The sequence below is a fragment of the Cuculus canorus genome, chromosome 2, assembly GCF_017976375.1.
Source record: "Cuculus canorus isolate bCucCan1 chromosome 2, bCucCan1.pri, whole genome shotgun sequence".
NCBI lineage: Eukaryota > Metazoa > Chordata > Aves > Cuculiformes > Cuculidae > Cuculus > Cuculus canorus.
The window spans coordinates 99,835,534-99,853,335 of record NC_071402.1 but is presented as its reverse complement, the minus strand read 5'-3'; the positions used below and the strand labels follow the sequence as shown (position 1 = coordinate 99,853,335).

The following is a 17,802-nucleotide window of genomic DNA, read 5'->3' as shown; positions in this document are numbered from 1 at the left end:
GATTCTGCTTGCCGAAAGCAACATGGCAACCAGATCCAAACTAATGCTGTGGAGTCCAGGATTTGATGATGACATAGCTATCTTGAGAGCCAAGAGGGTCTCTTCTAGGGCTGGAACTGTCTGGAAGGAGTGTGCTTTCGTGGTGTTTTGCCTGTGGCTACCAGCAGTTTGCTAGTTTTCAGGTATTGGTCCCAGATGGCCTCCTGTTACACGCTGTAACAAAGTTGAATGACCTTTCCCTTTTAAGAAAGGAAGACTTGAACAGCACATGCTAATGAAACAGATGTTTTAGAGTTCTTATTATTAAAAACTACATTTGTTATTTTGCTATGTCAGTCAGCAGTATGGGGTTTGTATATTTTATTAGTCATCAACAAGATAGCTACGTGTTTCTGGTGGTATGCTGTTGTTATCTGCCAAGCAAATGCATGGTTGGTTTGTTCTTTCTCTAATTCTCTCAGAGTGGATTACTGTGTTTGGTGGTATAGCATTTGTTCTGATGGATGTAGAAATGGTGTGCACTCTGCACGCATCAGTACTGGCAAAGGCATTTTGCCCTTGGAGTGAAAGTGGTGACGTCTGTGGGAGGCTTGTTCCAGGGGGATATCTTGTCTCAGTCTTGCACCTATCTCAGTAAAAGCTGTACCAGCTGCACATAGCGGCTTGCCCTTCACCGCAGGCAGCTGTACCACACCAGGGAACAGAGCTGTGAACTTCAGACGACTTCCTAGGGAGCTTGGAATTAGGGCAGTTTGAAGTAGACCTAAGAGACAGAGCCACTTGCATTGATGTGATTGGGGGCCTGTACTTAGTATTATAAAGTTTTTGGTGAAACGCTTCCTATGCCAGCTCTGCTAGAGTTTGTACCCAGAGTTCTTCATGTTTAATTCCTGAAGGTCAAAGGCTTTCATCCTTTAAAGTCATCTCTGTAAAATATTTTGGTAGTTTGCAAGTCTTTGTTGTATCATATCTTTATTGAACACCCTCACCAAAAATTTTTTCCATATCACGATTCCTAATTTTTATTTTCTTACTAGTTTTGAGTTTGGTGGGACTTGTTTTGAGGGTTTTGTTTGCTTGTTTATTTCATTTATCCTTTTAAACCCTAACCTGGTTTCTACCTCCCCCGCCCTCGAGCTGACAGTGGCTCCCGTCCCAATTCTCACTTTGACCCTGATTAACTTTGGGTCAGGTTGGGAAAAAGAGATTTCATTCTTCTTCCATTCCTATTTCTGTTTCAGATTTTGACTTGAAACTATTTTTGGCATTGGAGCAAGTTTAACAGACTACGTGCAATGTGTACTGACCTTCGACTGGCGTGACTGGTTACATCACTTACCTCTGGCTTGGACTCATCTCTCTTTGTGGAAGCACTGGCTTCCTTGCAGTGTTCACCGAAGCGATGTAGGTGTTCCTCAGCTCTACCATAACTACCAAAACAGATCTACAGAAGAATGAGGTATGGTGTTTGTTTTATGTAAAACAAGTAAGGGTGTGCAGGTAAAATTTTTGTGTAGCACGGAAATACTTTTCTAGGCAGGACAGTGTCATCTTCTAAATTTTACTTGAAAATGCAGAAGCTGTTGGAGTAGGGGTTCTCTGTCTGTAGGAGCTGTGCAGACCTGCTGAAGGCAGCGGGGAGTTCCATTACACCTCTGAGGTCTGACCTGTTGTCAAGCCAGCTGGGACAGTTCCAAGGTGAAATGTTTAGTAAAAATAAACATGTAGAACTACTGCTGTTGCCGTTAGCAACATATTGTAGTGTAACTCAAGCTGTGCTACACTGTTATCAGCAGTGGACTAAAGAGGGCTTGTATATGGAAAGTAATAAAGAGGAAAAGGAATACTAGTTTGGTGTATTACCTTCTGTTAAAGGAGCTGTTGGAAATACTTCCTCTGAACTTCCTTTTCTGTGCCTGCTTCTCTGTGTAAAAGCACAACAGAGAAGAGACTCCAGTCCTGGAAGCACTGGAGGGAGCATGTAACAGTCCAGCCAGGCTACTCAAAGGACTAAGTTTATGAACTTGCATGGGTGCAGATGGGAGCTAGCTGATGCTCTCTGCTCAGTGCAGAAATAATGTGCATGTGGATGGTTGCACTGCCAGAAGCAATTGAACTTGTGATCCTCTGCCCATCAGCTGGGTCGTAATGGCTGGCTGCCAGACATGCTCTTAGCAAGCCCCAGCGGCAAAATAAAATGGATGTCAGATGTCCTTTAAGCTTAATGGGGAGCGCAATGAGAATTAAGCTGTTCTGTTTTGTGATCTTTTGGACAATTATCACATCCTGGTTGGAGGTGATTATTTCTTAACCACAGTAGTCAGCTGTGGTACAAGAGTGGGAGCCAGTGTCCTTTATAAATATCACAGCCTTTACTACTGCCAGAGGGAGAGGTGTTTGGAGGTCCTCATGGCTTGGCTGAGAAAAGCAGCAGCATGCATCTGTCTCTGAGTTGGGAGCAAAGTGGGACCACAGCAGTTTAATATGTTAGGTCTATTTCTACTTTAGCAAATAATTCCTTTCATTAAATGTAAACTGACAAAATAGAAATGGAGAGTAAAGTTACAAGTATGTGGCCACATCTGATCAAGGTGTCCTGCCAGACTCCTGAAACGTTGTGTAGTTTCTGAAAGAAGGCAGCAAACAAATAACCCTACAGTCCCTTCTGCCACCCCATCACCTCTTTTTGTTTAAACAAGAAGTTTGAGGATGTCTCATGCTTAAGGTAGCAATCATTTTCTGATCAAACAAACTTTCAGACTAGAGACCATTAGACTGGTAATGGGATGAGCAGGCAGAACCACCTTTTGACAGTATGTTGTGAAAGGCTGCCATCACCTTGCCTCTGTATTTCAGTCTACTACTGCTTGAAAAGTTCCTTACTGAAAATGTGCTCAGTGTCTGAGGTAAACATCCCAGAAGATATCTGCAGCTAAGTCAGTTATGTTTGTTGTAAACAGGGCATGCTGGAGTGAAAGGAATCACAGTTGCGTGCGTTGTGGTACTCCTCAGAATGAGTCTTTGAGTTCTTTCATATCTCTATTCTGCTGGGTATTGCTCCTCACTTCTTAATTTTATTTAGGTCTTCATTTTTCCTTAATTGTCTTGTTTTCCTTGCTTTTGTAGCTTTCTCACTACTAGGTCTGGTAGTTTCCTCCTCTGTTGGAAAGACGTTGGAAAGAGACGGAAACAGTAAAACCAGAAAGGAGATGCATGCTGAGTAACAGGGATGGTAGTGTATGCCCTAGTGGGCTGCTAATTGAAGGGTGGAAATTTTTTCATTATTAAGCAAACAGAATTAAGCCAGTCAAAGGAACAGAAAATTTCATGATGTTCTCTTTGACAATTAATCTGATTGCCTTTGGATTTAGTACTTAAAGAAACTTAGAGCTCTATTCAAGCATTTAAGTACATTTGAATATTTGCAAACCTAAATAGTGCAGTCATAGTTCTATTAATTATGGTACTAACCTTGATAGAAGTGTTTTTTTAATGAACTGTGGTACAAGTTAATACCTATGAAGGAAAGAATCACTTAATCTCCATTCAGCTTAAGAATTAAACTAGTCTGTCCTGTCACCTAGTAAAAGAATAATTTAATGACATTAGTAGTTGTCAGGATGAATCATGGGCATGACTATGTTTGCGTTGGTTAGAAAAAGGAAGAAAGCAACCTCAAAATTTAGGATCTTTGGAATAGCTTAGGAGACATCCTGTTCTATGGAAAAAAAAAGAACATTATGAGGCTAGAAGATTACTCATCCCTTGTAAGATTTTTTTATATTATGTGGTTAAAATATTTCAAGATCTTGATATCAAAAACCACTCTCTTCCCCATCTTCCAGGAGAACAGAGATGCTGACTCTGCCACATTTGGGCTCTGATGCTCCTCAGATGCTCACTGCCAGATGCTCACTGGCTGCTAAAACAAAAAACATACAGACAAGAACTGTGCCTTGCTGTTTATCTTTGGGTCTCCACTCCTTCTAAGACACTTGCCAGTTGCTGTCCCTTCTAACAAACTGCAGTCAAAAGGTGCATTCAATGTGAGGCAGTGTAGATGGAGGGAAGGTTGGCTCTAGATCTGGCAGCAGTGCTGCTGCACATGCAGGTAGAGACCTACTGGTCTGTTCATTGTAAGACCATATGTTTGTGGGGACAACAGCATTTCTGCAGGGAGGAAGTGTATGCTTCTACACAGAGGAGGAGAGAAACCTCATCTCTGTGGGAACCACGGACTCATGTGGGAAACTGGTGTTATTATGCACCATTCATAATCCCATCAGACCTCCTTCCACTGAAGCTGGGGAGTGGAGGGTGTTTCGTCTATATGTCCGTGACAAAGCTGTAGGTGGGTGTGGTGCCTACACAGGAATGTGTTAGCCCTGGAATGCACGGGAGTGGACTGAAAGGTCCTGGCTGTATTGCATTCTTGCTGCAGAGCTGCTCTTGAAAGAAGAACTGCCCTTTACTGAAAGTTTTTCATAAAAGTTCATCAAAAATCACCTGGCAGTGACCCTTTTTTGACTGTTAGCTGCTGCTCCAACCCAAGGAAGCAACAGTTTCTTTTCAGTCAGTGCTTGGAGTTGAGGGCTGCTGATGGCAGAATCTCCCAAGGTCTATGGAAGAGGTCTGGGCAGTAGGACTGAGTTGGGCTGTGTATCTTGAAGTCTCATAAGTCACGACTGCCACATGGTACTCAAATATGCCCATCAATGGTTAGCTTGGAAGCATGTGACTCCAAAAAGCAAGGTCCTCCTGCAGCGGGCAGTTGGTGAGCTCCTGGTGTGCATTGTTTTCTCTTCCCTGGATCTGTGCTGGATGCGAGGCAAGATGTGCTGTGTCTGGCTGAGGGCTGCGTATACATGTGCAAGGTGAGAGGGACAGAACCAGGGAAGGGCTTATACCCTAACACTGACCTCTAACTCCTAACCGTAACCCTAACCCTGGACCGAAACCCTAAATTCTAACCATAAACCCTAAGCCTCTTTTCTAGCCCATGGGCAGTTTTCAGTCTGCTTAAAGGGAACCTTCTTTCTGCACATCCTCTCTCTGTTGCTGATATTGGATAAAGACTCAAAACTTTGCTGCCCAGAGACAGCTTGGCAAAGTCATGTACCCTGTCTATGTATTGATATGAACCTGTCTTGAGCAATCTGGACTAAAAAGGCTGAATGAGGAAAATGTCATTACTGCATTCAATCAGATTATTGTGTGATGAAATAAAGAAAATATTTAGTCCCTCCTGTGGAGGTACTGCATTGTTTCCTGTGAGTAAAAGCCACAAGTCACTGAAGGAGAAATAATCACCATTTATTGTCTCAGAAGCTGTTGAAGCCAAGAGTTGCAAATTATAGAATGCTTTTCCATTCAGAAAATGTTTTAGGAGGTGTGCTGACAGCTGTGAACTAGTTAGGAGCAGGTGTTTATCTGAAATGTATCCAGTGAAATAAGTGCAGTGTAAAGATAGGTAAGAAAGGAAGAAATGATACTAAACATATATACTGAGATATTATTTCCTCTTCATTTTTTCCTCTAATATTAAAAATATAAGAAGGCAGTGTTTTTTAGGGAGATAAAAGTTTTGTTGTGGGATGCTTTTATTTAGTACTGGCTGTAGAGCTTTTTCCTTTATGAGATGTGCAGCTCTTGGATATAGAGAAGCTTTTGACTTCTGAGGACAGTGTTTGTCCCAGAGACAAATCCTGGCTTATTCAAACTCTGTGAAGATTAATGCAAGCTGCTATATTTTTTTATGCCTGTCCTTGGATTAGCCAGGTGCTGTGATGAACAGATGGAGAAGGCTTTATTCAGGACTGGCTAACGAATATCTTGACCATCTCCTCTAGTGAGATTTAGAGAGATTTAAGGAGATTGGGCAAGTGCGTGTAAAAATGCCACTCCCTCTGTTTTCTTGGGATTTTTTCGCCTGCATGAGTTGTTGAATAATAAATAGGTAAAAGAGTTCCAGTAGGTTACTTTCTTTGGAGTTCTGATGTTTAAAAGAAAGCAAACCCCTAAGCTAGAGAGAAGTAGGAAGAGTTTGTAGGATATTTGTGCCTGGGCACTAGCTATGCATTAGCTTCTTAACCAACATTTAATTTAGTTTCCATTGAAAAGACATGTCAGATGCAATGGACAGAGCAACTTTGTTACATATCTGTTTCTTCTTCGGGGAGGTTCAGCAAAGTAAAAAGAGAACTCATCTGGAAAAAAGACTTAAAAAGTGTTAAAAAGAAGGAAAGTTAAAAGAATTTGATGCAGGCAATGGCAGTAATTGATTCCCCTTCCTAACTCCTGTTTCTCATGGACAGAAATTTCATGGATGAGAGCAAAATCAAAGAAATAGGAGTAGGGATAATGGATGCCTGCCATAAGAGATTTCCTTTTTTTGAGTATGTCATGTACATAAAGCAGACACTGGCCAGTACATTGGTGGTCTGAGTTAGTAGTGCATTGTGTCCAGTCAGGGACTCAATACCAAGGAAGCTACTGAAGAGAGAGAACTCTTTCTCTCAGGCTTTGTTTTTGTAGCCTTCAGATGCTGATATAACAGTGCCTGCCTCTTAAAATAGCAGCAGCTATATATATTTATATATATTAAGCAGTGAGTGGAAGTATGAGAAATGGGGGGCATTTAGTTTAAAAAAAAAGAGAAAACCAGAATGGTTCTGTGGGTTCAAATCGCTGACCCAGCTGAAAAAGCAGTTTTTCATTACAGACAGAATTGTATAGACAATCATATGAGATTAAGTTAAAAACAGAAAGTGGTTTCAAGAGAAAAATTAGGACTATAAGGTAAATCTGGGACCCTGGCAATGGAGAAGTCAAGGTCTTAAGTGTGAGCCAGAAATACGCTGAGTAAATGCAAAATGATGAGCACCACTTTAAAGTGGTTTGTACTTATACTTAATGTTATATAGGCCATTCCTTAGTTTCACTGCCTTTCCTATCGAACTAAGTTAATCAAACAGTCTGTTAGTGTGCTTATGGGTTGCCTATTTTAAACTTTTATTATAATAATTTACAGCAGTTCTGTGATTGTATAATTTGCCTTCCTAAATGCTCCATTCTTTTACTCAGATCTTTAGTTTTCTTTGTGGGTCTGCAAAAACCGTTGTCATTGCTTCTGAGGCTCCAGCAGCATTCTTAGAATTTTCTGGGATAGTTTTACTTGTTTAATTGTTTTGCTTTGACATTTATTCTTTCACTTCTGGTGGCCCTGATCAGCTGGTTACTGTTGTCCTTTATGCTGTCCTTTACCTAAAATAGTCTGGAGTTTCTAATTTTTGGATTCTGCACACGCATCCACATTTGCAAGAGTTTGGGGGATAATCAGTAAACAATTCTCATGGCTGGATATGCTAGTTTTTTCGTATAACAGCAAGGCTTACCACTTAGAGCTTTTCTTCTCTCTTCTGCTTTTCGTATGTGATTCTGATATCAGGAAGATCAGATTCCCTTCTGGTCGTTTTAGAGTTAGGAGGATGAATGAAGTGGTCTCTAGTCCTCAAAACATTGTTAGTTTCTTCCCTCTTTGCAATGTTACTACATCAGGAAAGCAAACAGGCTTGGTCTCTCTTCAGTGCACTCAGACTGACGGTAGAGTTCTGTCAGCATGTGAACAGATAGATTGAAACCATTTGTTCTGATCTCAGAAAGTAAACAGATTCTTCTCCCGACCCTCTTCTTCAGTCACAGCAGACCTGTGATCTCACTGCCTTTAATCCCATGTTCTTTCCTTCCCTGTTCAGTGCTCTGCGTTCAAGAAACTGCACTTCCTGTTTTCTTCTCTGCAGAGGTGTGGGCCTGTGGGTTGCTGTGCTGAGGTCACTCTGTGCTTGCCTGCTGTGTCTGCCCATAGCTGTTCATGCAGCAGGACAATATGAGGCTCCAAAGACAGTTCTTTGTGCCCCGTGCACTCAACACATCAGAGAATTAAGGAAGAGGCAGGTGGAAAAACCCGGAAGGGAGTGGGAGACCTCCTTCCCTCGCTTTTTCAGCACTCCTGGTAGTGTAAGCAGCAATATCTACTTCCCTTAAACATCACCCAGATTGTAGCTCAATGTGGACTGCTAAAGCTGTTGCACATACTGAACGTCTTTCTCATTTCTCTTCCCCTGGGTCCTCATTCTATCAATTCAAAAAAGTAAATTCAAAGCAAATTACTTCAAACCAAAAGCATTCATTTTTTACGAATAGTTCAATGCTTCTTTACAGTAATAGGAATAAACCATTGCTGGCATGTCTAATCAGTGCTCTCTTTAGTTGGTGCTTTTCTCTGTGCCCTGAAAATTTGAAATACAAGAGAAAATTCATTGTACTTATATTACAAAAACATTCCGTTAAGTTTGGGCACTTTTCTGGGAGCAAGGAAGCGTCATGCAAGGTATTTTGCCATAGTAGAGGTTCAGGTCTTGCCAAGTCACAAAAGGTAGGGTTGATCTTATCGTGAAGGCACCTGAAAGATGAAAATTTTCTAGAAGTGTCTTTTTTCTCTAACAAAAATGGGATTGTGATGCTTTTATTTCCTCTGTACAGCATTCAGCTCTGTCCACAGCACAGCTTTTAAAGCACTGCTCTGCAGTGCTGCAGGTCAGTGGTAACGCACATGGGAAAGGGATCAGAAAGCACTGGTTTGTGGTGGCAGAGCCTTTCTGCAGGGCTTTCCTTTGAGAAACAACACACAAGTGCTTGGTGCATCATTGTCACTTCACTTCTGTATCTCTGAGTGCTCACATGCATGTGGAAGGAAAGGGGAAAACCTGGCATTTTGTATGAAGTCTTAGGTGCTGACATAAACTCATATAGAGTTTGCAGGTGGGTATTCCCTTATGATGGTAAAGTGGTTTTGAGAAGAATGTGGAGCTTTGTTTCTTGTAAAAATCTTATTTCCAGGCAGTAAGCTGACTAGAAGGTAGATGTTTGTCAATGAGTGATCATTGTTATTTTTCACACTAATGTGTTCAGGATTTTAATTTCTTTAGTGTTTTCTTAGAATGTGAGAAGCATTTTACTGGCTGAAAGATGTGATTAATTCATGAAAAGTAATGGACTGTTATATTGTTAGATTTTGTCCTTGGGGGCGCTGGCTTTGGAGGACAACCCTGAACACTAGTCATCTAGAACAGGGTAAGCAAGTAGAGATAGGACTGTTACCTTTGTACTGAAGTTATTGAATTGGAATGTGAAAAGTGCTTTTGGGTTACATACTGGTACTACACAAAGATGAAGGGAAAAAATGTGCTCAGATTACCTTAAGTTAAAATGTGCTCCAGTTAACCCTCAAGTTAAATTGGATGAAGAGTCAGATGATTTCTTTGTTGTCTAGGGCAGGAAGAAAGGAAGATTTAAAAGCGTTATGATTTGAGCCTTGGGCTACACAGCTGTGCTGAAGCACGGCTCTATTCCTCCTGTTCCTTTTTATACCTCTCAAACCTAATTATTTAGATCCAGAGAAGGAAATACATTGAATGGTATTACACAGGGACACTGTTTTTGCCATCCTTATCCCTGGCATTGGTGAGGCACAGCAGCGGTTGTTCCTCCTGGCAGCGAGCAGGCTGCTAGCAGCGAGGGTATGGGGAGTCAATTTTTCCCTGCAGGGATGTGAGCCATGGGAAGGAGCGCTGCTTCCTGGGATTTGCTGCCAGACAGCTGGCTGCATGGCAGCAGGGGCATGAAGATGGCCCTTTCACCAGCTGCCCACCTCTCTGTGGGTGGTGTGAGGGCCCCGGGATGGCAAGATGACTGGTTCAGCTAGCTGTGCCAATGGAAAGTAGATGGGCAGCATGAGAGCACCTAGAGCAGCATTCAGCCAGCAGTTTGTGCCTACAGCTCCATGATTGTAACGCCTTGAGCAGGAGGTGAGAGACAGGGAAAGGACAGGATACTCCAGAACAACTTCATGAGTGACATGCTGAAGGCTAGTGTAAATTAGGTTCACTCTGCACCATTTACATTAAATAGACATTACTTGTGTGCACTGGCATCTGACTGAATTTATGCAAGCTGTGTAGAGCATGATTTACTGCCCCAGCACCTGAGGGAAAGCCGCTCCCTGGCATAGGAGCAGGTCTCAAAGCTTTCAATCTTCCAGCAGCAGAAGCAGAGACTGTCTCATATGTGTTTGTACTACGATGTCTAAGCAGACCCAGGCCTTTTGTCGTCTGGCCAGCATCCATTGTGTCTCCCTGCCAGGAAAGGGTACTGGTGTGATTTGTGGTTCAGGTCTTTCTTCTGATCCACAGAAGAGATTTATTTTCACCACCTGCTGCCCTTCTTTCTTCAGCATAAGTTGTACAGTACTAGAAATATTTTGTAGTTGTTAAGGGTTACCAGTTTCTGGACTCTTACAGGCTAAACTTTTCAGCATAGCTGCTTGAAATAGCCAGAGGATATACCAGTGATCCTGGCCTATCCCACCAGCCCTGTGTGGTGTGCCTTGTCATTTCCCCCCGACTCTCCTTGACAGACATATTCTAATAAATACTGGCTTTCGGGTGGGTGTGCTAAGCGTGGTCAAAATTCCTGCCATCCGCTGCTCTTAAGAGTTTAGAAAACATATGCTCATGAAGAAAAGTAATTGACAAATACTGTTTACCCTATTTTCCATAAAAACTTTGTTGTTTATATGTGAATCTGCATAAAATACATCTATTAATAAAGAAGCCACCAACAACACTTTAAACTGCATCTTTATGCATTTGTTTGCTTTATGGTGTTCCACAGAGAAATCCTCAATTTCAAGTTTCCTCAGTGACACATACAGTCTTTGAAAATGACAGGAGCTTTCAGATAGTTTGTGCTTGTATTGCAGCCTCTCTGGTATCCATTGCATTGCATGAAGCTTCAACTCAACTACTTTAGCTGGGTTCCAGAGATCCAAAATAATTGCGGATCTCTTACTGCATGCTCCTCTTAACTCCTACTAGCATTGCAGGGCTGGACAAATGGCTCCCTCTGGAGATGGTCAGTGCTACTCCAGCCTCAGAGGAATTGTAAAAAAGTGAGGTAAGGTGCTCTATGCCGAAGCAGAGCACTAGGACTGATAACCAGTTTCATGCTTGGATCCCAACTGGCTGTGCAATATTTGAAAACAAGATCTATGCTTGCTCACACGGAAAGGACGTTTCTTAGGGTATGCACATTTACAGATTTTTCAAACTTCAGATGCTTTGGATATTTGATCCCAACGTTTTTCTTCTATACTTTTTTTAATATTTTTTGGTGGGCTAAACAATTTGGTTAGCATCAGGAGAACTCCTTTCTTTTGTTATGCTTTAGTTTGGCTTTTGTTAAGAACAAGTGTTTCTATTATTAGTTTTTGTTGTTTTGTGCAGTGGCTGTTAACAATAACATGGCATTCAGATTTTCATATTCTCTGGTCTGTGTTTCACCGTTGAAGGCAGGCCAACCTTGATAGAAGTGCAGTATTATGGATGCTTTCTGTCTTCTCTAAGTAGACTATTTTGGAGCTGCAAATAGGTGCTGAAAGTTTTCCAAAGTCAGGGTGTTATAACTGAATCTTGCTTTCTCTTCCAGACATCTCCCATGCAAATGGCTTGTGGGATGTAACAGCTTAAAAGGTTGCAGGAGACAGGCCTTCTTGTACACTCTTTCTTGCTTCCCAAACCAAATGCAGTGTTCAAAATAGACAGTTTCTATAGGTGGACTACATTCCTGAAGGAAATATGAGCTTGTCAGCTCTTAAATGATTTTGTTCTGCTTTTATATCCCCAATCATTTAAAGAACTGTCACCTTTTTTAACATAAGTGAAGAGCTAATATATGAAGAAATTTCTGAAACTGTGGTAATCTAAAAAGTTAACATTTTTTAATCCAACATCACCTGTATCTTGGCCTAACACTTCGCTGTGATGTGAAGTTGTGGTCTCCTTCCACTGGTTCTTGAACAAAAAGAGTCCACTTGCCTGGGGTAGAAAAAAAGCCAAAACCCCAGCAAACTTTCAAAGTAGTCAAAGGCCAGTAAATTCTACTCATTTTTCTGGTACTGAAAAAAACTTCTTATTTTTGAGTTTGTTGACTGTCTGAGCATAGTTAGCACTACGTTTGTGACTGTAGCAGGATGTAATTACATTAGGGCAACACATACTTCCTGTTATTTGTGCTGAAATATCTGGACAGAATTTCCCAATGGAATTAACTGTCTAATGTCTAATGTCTGATTCTCTTTGTGTGTTCCAGCTTACAGGCTATGTTTGGATTTATGTGTTAAGCTACAAACATGCAGAGTCATAACATTGATGTGAGAAAATTTAGAGTTCAAATGGGAAGCGAGTGCTGCTGTGTCTGCCTTCTTGTGTAGGTTTTATGCTGAGTACCAGCCTGCATTCTGCAGATTGATGCTCTGCTAATGTGCTACTGTTTGTAAGTTATTTTGATGGGTGGTTGCAACTAGTTAAGACGGGCTGGTTTACCAGGGAGGTGGAAGAGGGAGCTTCATACAAGATCCTTTTTTCAGTAGTTTTTGCTCTTTGAAGGAAGAAAAAAGATTAAATGACCAAGAAGTGACTGAAGTTCAGCAGAGTGTGCGGAGACTCCAGTGGAAAATCCAGAGACATGAGACTCATGCAGCCAGGGTTTGAGCAGAAGGAATGAAGATGCTGAAAAGTTTTTATTCACCTAGCATTAGCCCTGGATGAGGGGGGTTGAGCCTAAATATCTTGCTAATCTCATTGTTCTGTAATTTACTCAGCCTCTAGTACAGTTCCTCAAAGAGAAGCAACAGAAAGTTTTTGGTTTGTTTCGCCCCGCCCCCCCCCCCCCCTTTTTGAGTGCACTTTACTCTTTTCATATCTGAATAATTTCAGGACTATTCTGTAAAAATTATGTTTTATTGGCTGACTGCAGATACAGCCTACTAATAGCTGGTTTATACTTCTAGTTGCTGTCACTTCAGAATGAATACGCGATATACAAGGAACCTGAATGAAGGAAGTTGTTCCTTGAGAAAGGTGAATGCTGTTTCCAGCATGCCTTTTATTTGTATGCCTTTTATTTATATGCCATTTGCAAATGAAGATCGGTACAGTGTCTTTATGAAATCTGCTGTTGGTGGCAGAGGACAGCAGCACTGTAAGGAATTTTTACCATTTTGAAAAACAGCATTTAGCAACACACCCCTGCTCTAGTGTCTCATCATAAGTGATGGTGCCTTTCTCAAAATTACTTCCAACAGCAGAATAAGTAAGTGCTCTTTCAGATTTTAAGAGCAGTTGAAATAACACCAGCTTTTCCTCTTTGTTGTCAACTGCAATTTACACAGACCCAATAATGACTTTTACTAGATTAGCAATTACTTGTAACAAGCTCAGCTGTAAGGAAGGCACTTGCTTTTAGTATGTTGGTTGTCATTAGATACTGCAGTACTGATTTATATTACTGGGAAGTACTATTTTTACCAGAAGTCTGCTTCAGCCTCTGGCAATACCAGCTATTTCAGCACAGTTCCTTCCTCCTGTCCCTCCAGTTAGCATCTCTGTTGTCACACAACTGAATGCTGCCATTTGTTTATTTCTGCCTCCGCAAGTTGCTCCTTGGCACTGCTCATCCCTAACCTGCTCACTCATTTGTGGAAAGAGTAGTTGTGTAGTCCTACTAGACCATATCCTCAAGATCAACAAAGTGAGCATTTCCTGCTTTCACTGTCTCCCAAACGTAGCTTTGGTCTGTTTCAGGAAAGAAATCAGGTTATTTACTCCTAGAAGTTGCTTAGCTGTGTAGCCAGTGCTGTGCAAAACACCTTCACTCACATGTCTTTGCAGATGTCAGGAATATAGTGTGAAGTTGGTCTTTACGAGATAGGTTGGGAATTTTTTCCTGCATTCAGCCTCTTTGTGCTGTGCTCTCCAGTCTCAGACAGTGTTTATGGTTGGCCCTCTTGCAGCAAAGCCTTGTCTATGTTAACAGCACAGCATTTTCTCTTGCATGGTGAAGCCAAGGAACAGATGTATGCCAAAAGGCTGTATTCTGCCAGTTAGTGGCACCTGGTACATGACATTGCAAAAGAACAGAGCCACATAGAGGCTTGTTCACCACTGTTGGAAGCCAGCATTGGAGCCGCTGTTCCATCATGTGGCTCTCAGATTTTCTGTCATGTGGCCTGCAGAGTCCTGCTGGGGAAGAAAGCTGAGACTGTAGGGTTGCTCCCTTTGCTGTATTAGTAGCTTGTTAAAAACGAGCCTTGCATGTCTTACAAGAAGGGGCTGGAGCTTCATTCAGCAAGTGGAGCTTCAGCAGTGGAAGAAGGGCTTGGGTGTGTTCTCCCTTCTTCCCTCTTAGTTCCCCACAACCATTTATTTTGGGCAATTAAACCCTCCCTTTCTGCACAGAAACTGCTCTTTTCTTCTCTGGGGCAGGTAAGGGGCAGCTATCTGCCAAAGATAGGTTTGTTTCTTTCTTTTCTACCTCCAAATTAAGAATAAATAGAACAACTACCTCTCTTCCCAAACTGAAGGTTAAGTTGAGAAGCTGTGGACAAAACTTGGCTTTTCTGTCCCGTGTGGCATCCTGAAGTTACATGAAAGCTGGAAGTATGAAAGCAGTGATGGGGTGTATCCATGCAAACAGTCACGCATGCACTGTTGCATTATTGTGAATGGCATCTGTGTATGCAACAAGGACAAGGCAATGGCACAGCCCACATGAGGGGGGAGGACCATTACTATCACACTTGAGTATCTGGAAATTAGGGATGGCAGAAGCCCTGTTGATGGTGTAAAATTCATGCAGCCCTCCTTCCCAGCCTCTGGAAGCACGGGCCTCTGATGTGGTAGTGGGGGCAGGGCACGCAATGGGTTTCTCAGTGAGCTGAAACTTTCAGCCTGTGTGTGCAAACGAGTATTGCTTGAGATGGAGGAGAACTGACAGCAGTTGTAGAATTTCCCCTCCCTAGGGCAGGCACTGGAGGAGTGACACGTACTTAATTGGAGAAGGCACTTGGGGGCATTCAAAGTTGCTTGCAGACATTAGAATGATGAGGTGGGGGCCTTGGGACAGTGCACATCTCTTCTGCTCATTCCCTGACTTTATCCGTGTGGTGGGTTGTCCTTGGCTAGACACCAGGTGCCCACCAAGCCACTCTATCACTCACCCTCCTCAACTGGACAGGGGGAGAGAAAAATATAATAAAAAGTTTGTGGATCAAGATAAGGAGAGGGAGGTCATTCAGCAGTTATCATGACAGGCAAAACAGACTCAGATAATGGAAGTTAATTTATTGCCAATCAAAATCAGAGTAGGATAAAGAGAAATAATACCAAATCTGAAAACGCCTTCTCCCTACTCTTTTCTTCCCAGGCTCATATTCACTTCCAGTTGCTCTGCCTCCCCCCAGAAGCAGCACAGGGGGATGGGGATTGGGGGTTGTGGACAGTTCGTTGCACATTGTCTCTGCTGCTTCTTTCTCCTGAAGCTCCTCCCCTGCTCCAGTGTGAGTTCCCTCCCATGGGAGACAGTCCTCCACAAACTTCTCCAACGTGGGTCCTCCCCACAGGCTGCAGTTCTTCACAAACTGCTCCAGCATGGATTCTTTCCATAGGTGCTTTCCATGGGGTGCAGTGGTTTGGGAATAGACTGTTCCAGTATTGGTCCCCCACAGGGTCACAAGTCCTGCCAGCCAGTATGGGCTACTCTTTCCAAGGGGCCACAGGCTTCCCACAGGATGCAGCTTCCTTCAGGACACATCCACCTGTTCCAGTGTGGGCTCCTCCACAGTCTGCAGGTGGATATCTGCTTCACCATTAACCTCCATGGGCTGCAGGGGGACAGCCTGCCTCACCATGGTCTTTATCATGGGCTGCAGGGGAATTTCTGCCCCAGTGAGCACTTCCTCACCTTCTTTCTTCCCTGATCTTAGTGTCTGCAAAGTTGTTTCTCTCACATATTCTCATTCCACAATTGCCATTGCTCAGGGATTTTTTCCCCATGTTAAGTATGGTATCACAGAAGCGCTACCACCATCACTGACTGGCTCAGCCTTGGCCAGCGGCTGGTCTGTCATTGAGCCAGCTGTCATTGGCTCTTTCAGACACGGGAAACTTCTGGCAGCCTCTCACAGAAGCCACTTTGATAGCTTCCCTTCCCTCCAGCATTGCAAACCCAATACAACCCTGAGTACCCTTGTCTGAGGTTGTACTCCTCCATCTGTACACCCCAAATTCAGGTAGTTTCCAAGTCCCAAGTTCCCAGTTCTCTTCCCTTCCTGTCATTCCCTGCCTTGCTGCAGTCTCTTTTTCCTACCTCCTTCCCATCTGACTGACCTCTTTGCTCCTCTCATGTTTCTTTGGCTTTCCTCTGGTGCTCTTCATTGCCTCTTCTCACTTCTTCCTTGCCAAGCTGTTTTCAGTTACCTCATGCACCTTTAGGTCTGTGCTGGACGTGTTCCTTTTGTCTAGTCCCAGTCTTTCCTCTGGAGAGCAGTCAGTGCCCCCACAGTCACTGCTCTGCATGAGCCCTAGGCTCTGCGAGTACTGCATTAACCCTGCTGTACTAAGGTTTTGTGGAACATCGAGTGGTTTTATATTTTTATTTTGCATTTTTATAGTACCTTGGTGATTTGTAGGTTTTTTTCTGCTGTTTTGTCCAAGCTGCTGCACAGAGCAGGATGTATATTTTTGGGTTCAGTGACAGACTCCTGGCGTTAGCTCTTTAAACTATGTGTTACATTTTTAAAAATCATTTATTCCAAGGAAAAAATGATATTTTCTTGTTTAAAGAGTATTGTCATGTCCTAATGAGAACCCCAGGCATGATGCTGATTTTCTTGAGTGTCTGATCTAGAAGTTGAAGAGCAGGCTTTTGGAATGTGCAAAGGCTATTGGAGCATGCATCAAGTTACCCAGCATGATGCTGAGTTCACAGGTGGCTTCCTAGCAAAAACCAAGAATTGGTTTGGCAAACTCAGCACAGCATGTGATGCAGCTAGAGGTAAGCTTCTAGTGCTTGCCTCCTGTGGCGCTGCTAAACTGTGTGTGTCCATAAGGTTTCCCCCAGGGATTATTCTTTCTTTGGAAGAGTAAACTCTTGTAGGCTGTATGTCTCCTGACAGTGTGTATTTTCTCCTCCACATCTGCACTGCACAAGGGGCCCACTTTTAAAACCCATGATGGCTTTCTTCATGGGTTATATGTGACAAATATCCTTTGCATGTTAAATTCCTATTCAGATATTTTGTGGCATTTCTTAATTGCCTTTCTGTCAAAAGTGAGCAGTTAAGTTGATCTGCCAGGTTTAACATGTGCTTTTAGTGAGGATCTCCAAACGTGCCAGCACAGATTCACAATTAAATTGTCATCAGTTGCCCAGAAAACACTGATAAGCTTAAATTCAGAGGAGGAGAAATGTTGGCTACCTGGAAGCAAAGTGCCAGTTATTACTCTGAGTTTATTGCCCTTCCTAATTAAAATCCCAAACAATCCTCCCCACCGCCTCCATCTGTAAACCTCTCTTAAGTGGGAAGTAAGGCAACTTGTTGTGACTGGGAACATACACAAGGCAGGTGGTGCAGGCTCTTTGCATTGAGCACAACTGGCATTGTGGGTTCAGCAGATGTTTTCTTTCTCCAGTTTTTTATTTGCATTTTTAAAATGACCTTGGAAGGGAAATGACTGCTTGCTCAACATCATGTTCTTGCTTGCACTTCCACACAGAAACTGGTTTTGGAAGATCTGTAGGACTGTAGACCTGTTTTATGCTCTCAGTCATGTGTCATGAGTTGAAAAATGCTTGTGTTTCCATGGTGTGATGGGGCACTACAAACGAATGCTTTTGGCCACCCTT

The 17,802-nt window shown here is 42.7% G+C and overlaps 1 protein-coding gene across 1 annotated transcript in view; it reads left to right on the top strand.

The window, feature by feature from the left end:
* The window catches only part of SLC66A2 (solute carrier family 66 member 2), a 58,035-nt gene that overhangs the window by 38,861 nt on the left and 1,372 nt on the right, over positions 1-17,802 (top strand). The window contains 5 exon segments of the mRNA XM_054060822.1: positions 1,242-1,252; positions 1,254-1,280; positions 1,282-1,311; positions 1,313-1,403; positions 1,406-1,466. Of these exon segments, the coding sequence (XP_053916797.1) occupies positions 1,242-1,252; positions 1,254-1,280; positions 1,282-1,311; positions 1,313-1,403; positions 1,406-1,466 (220 nt within the window).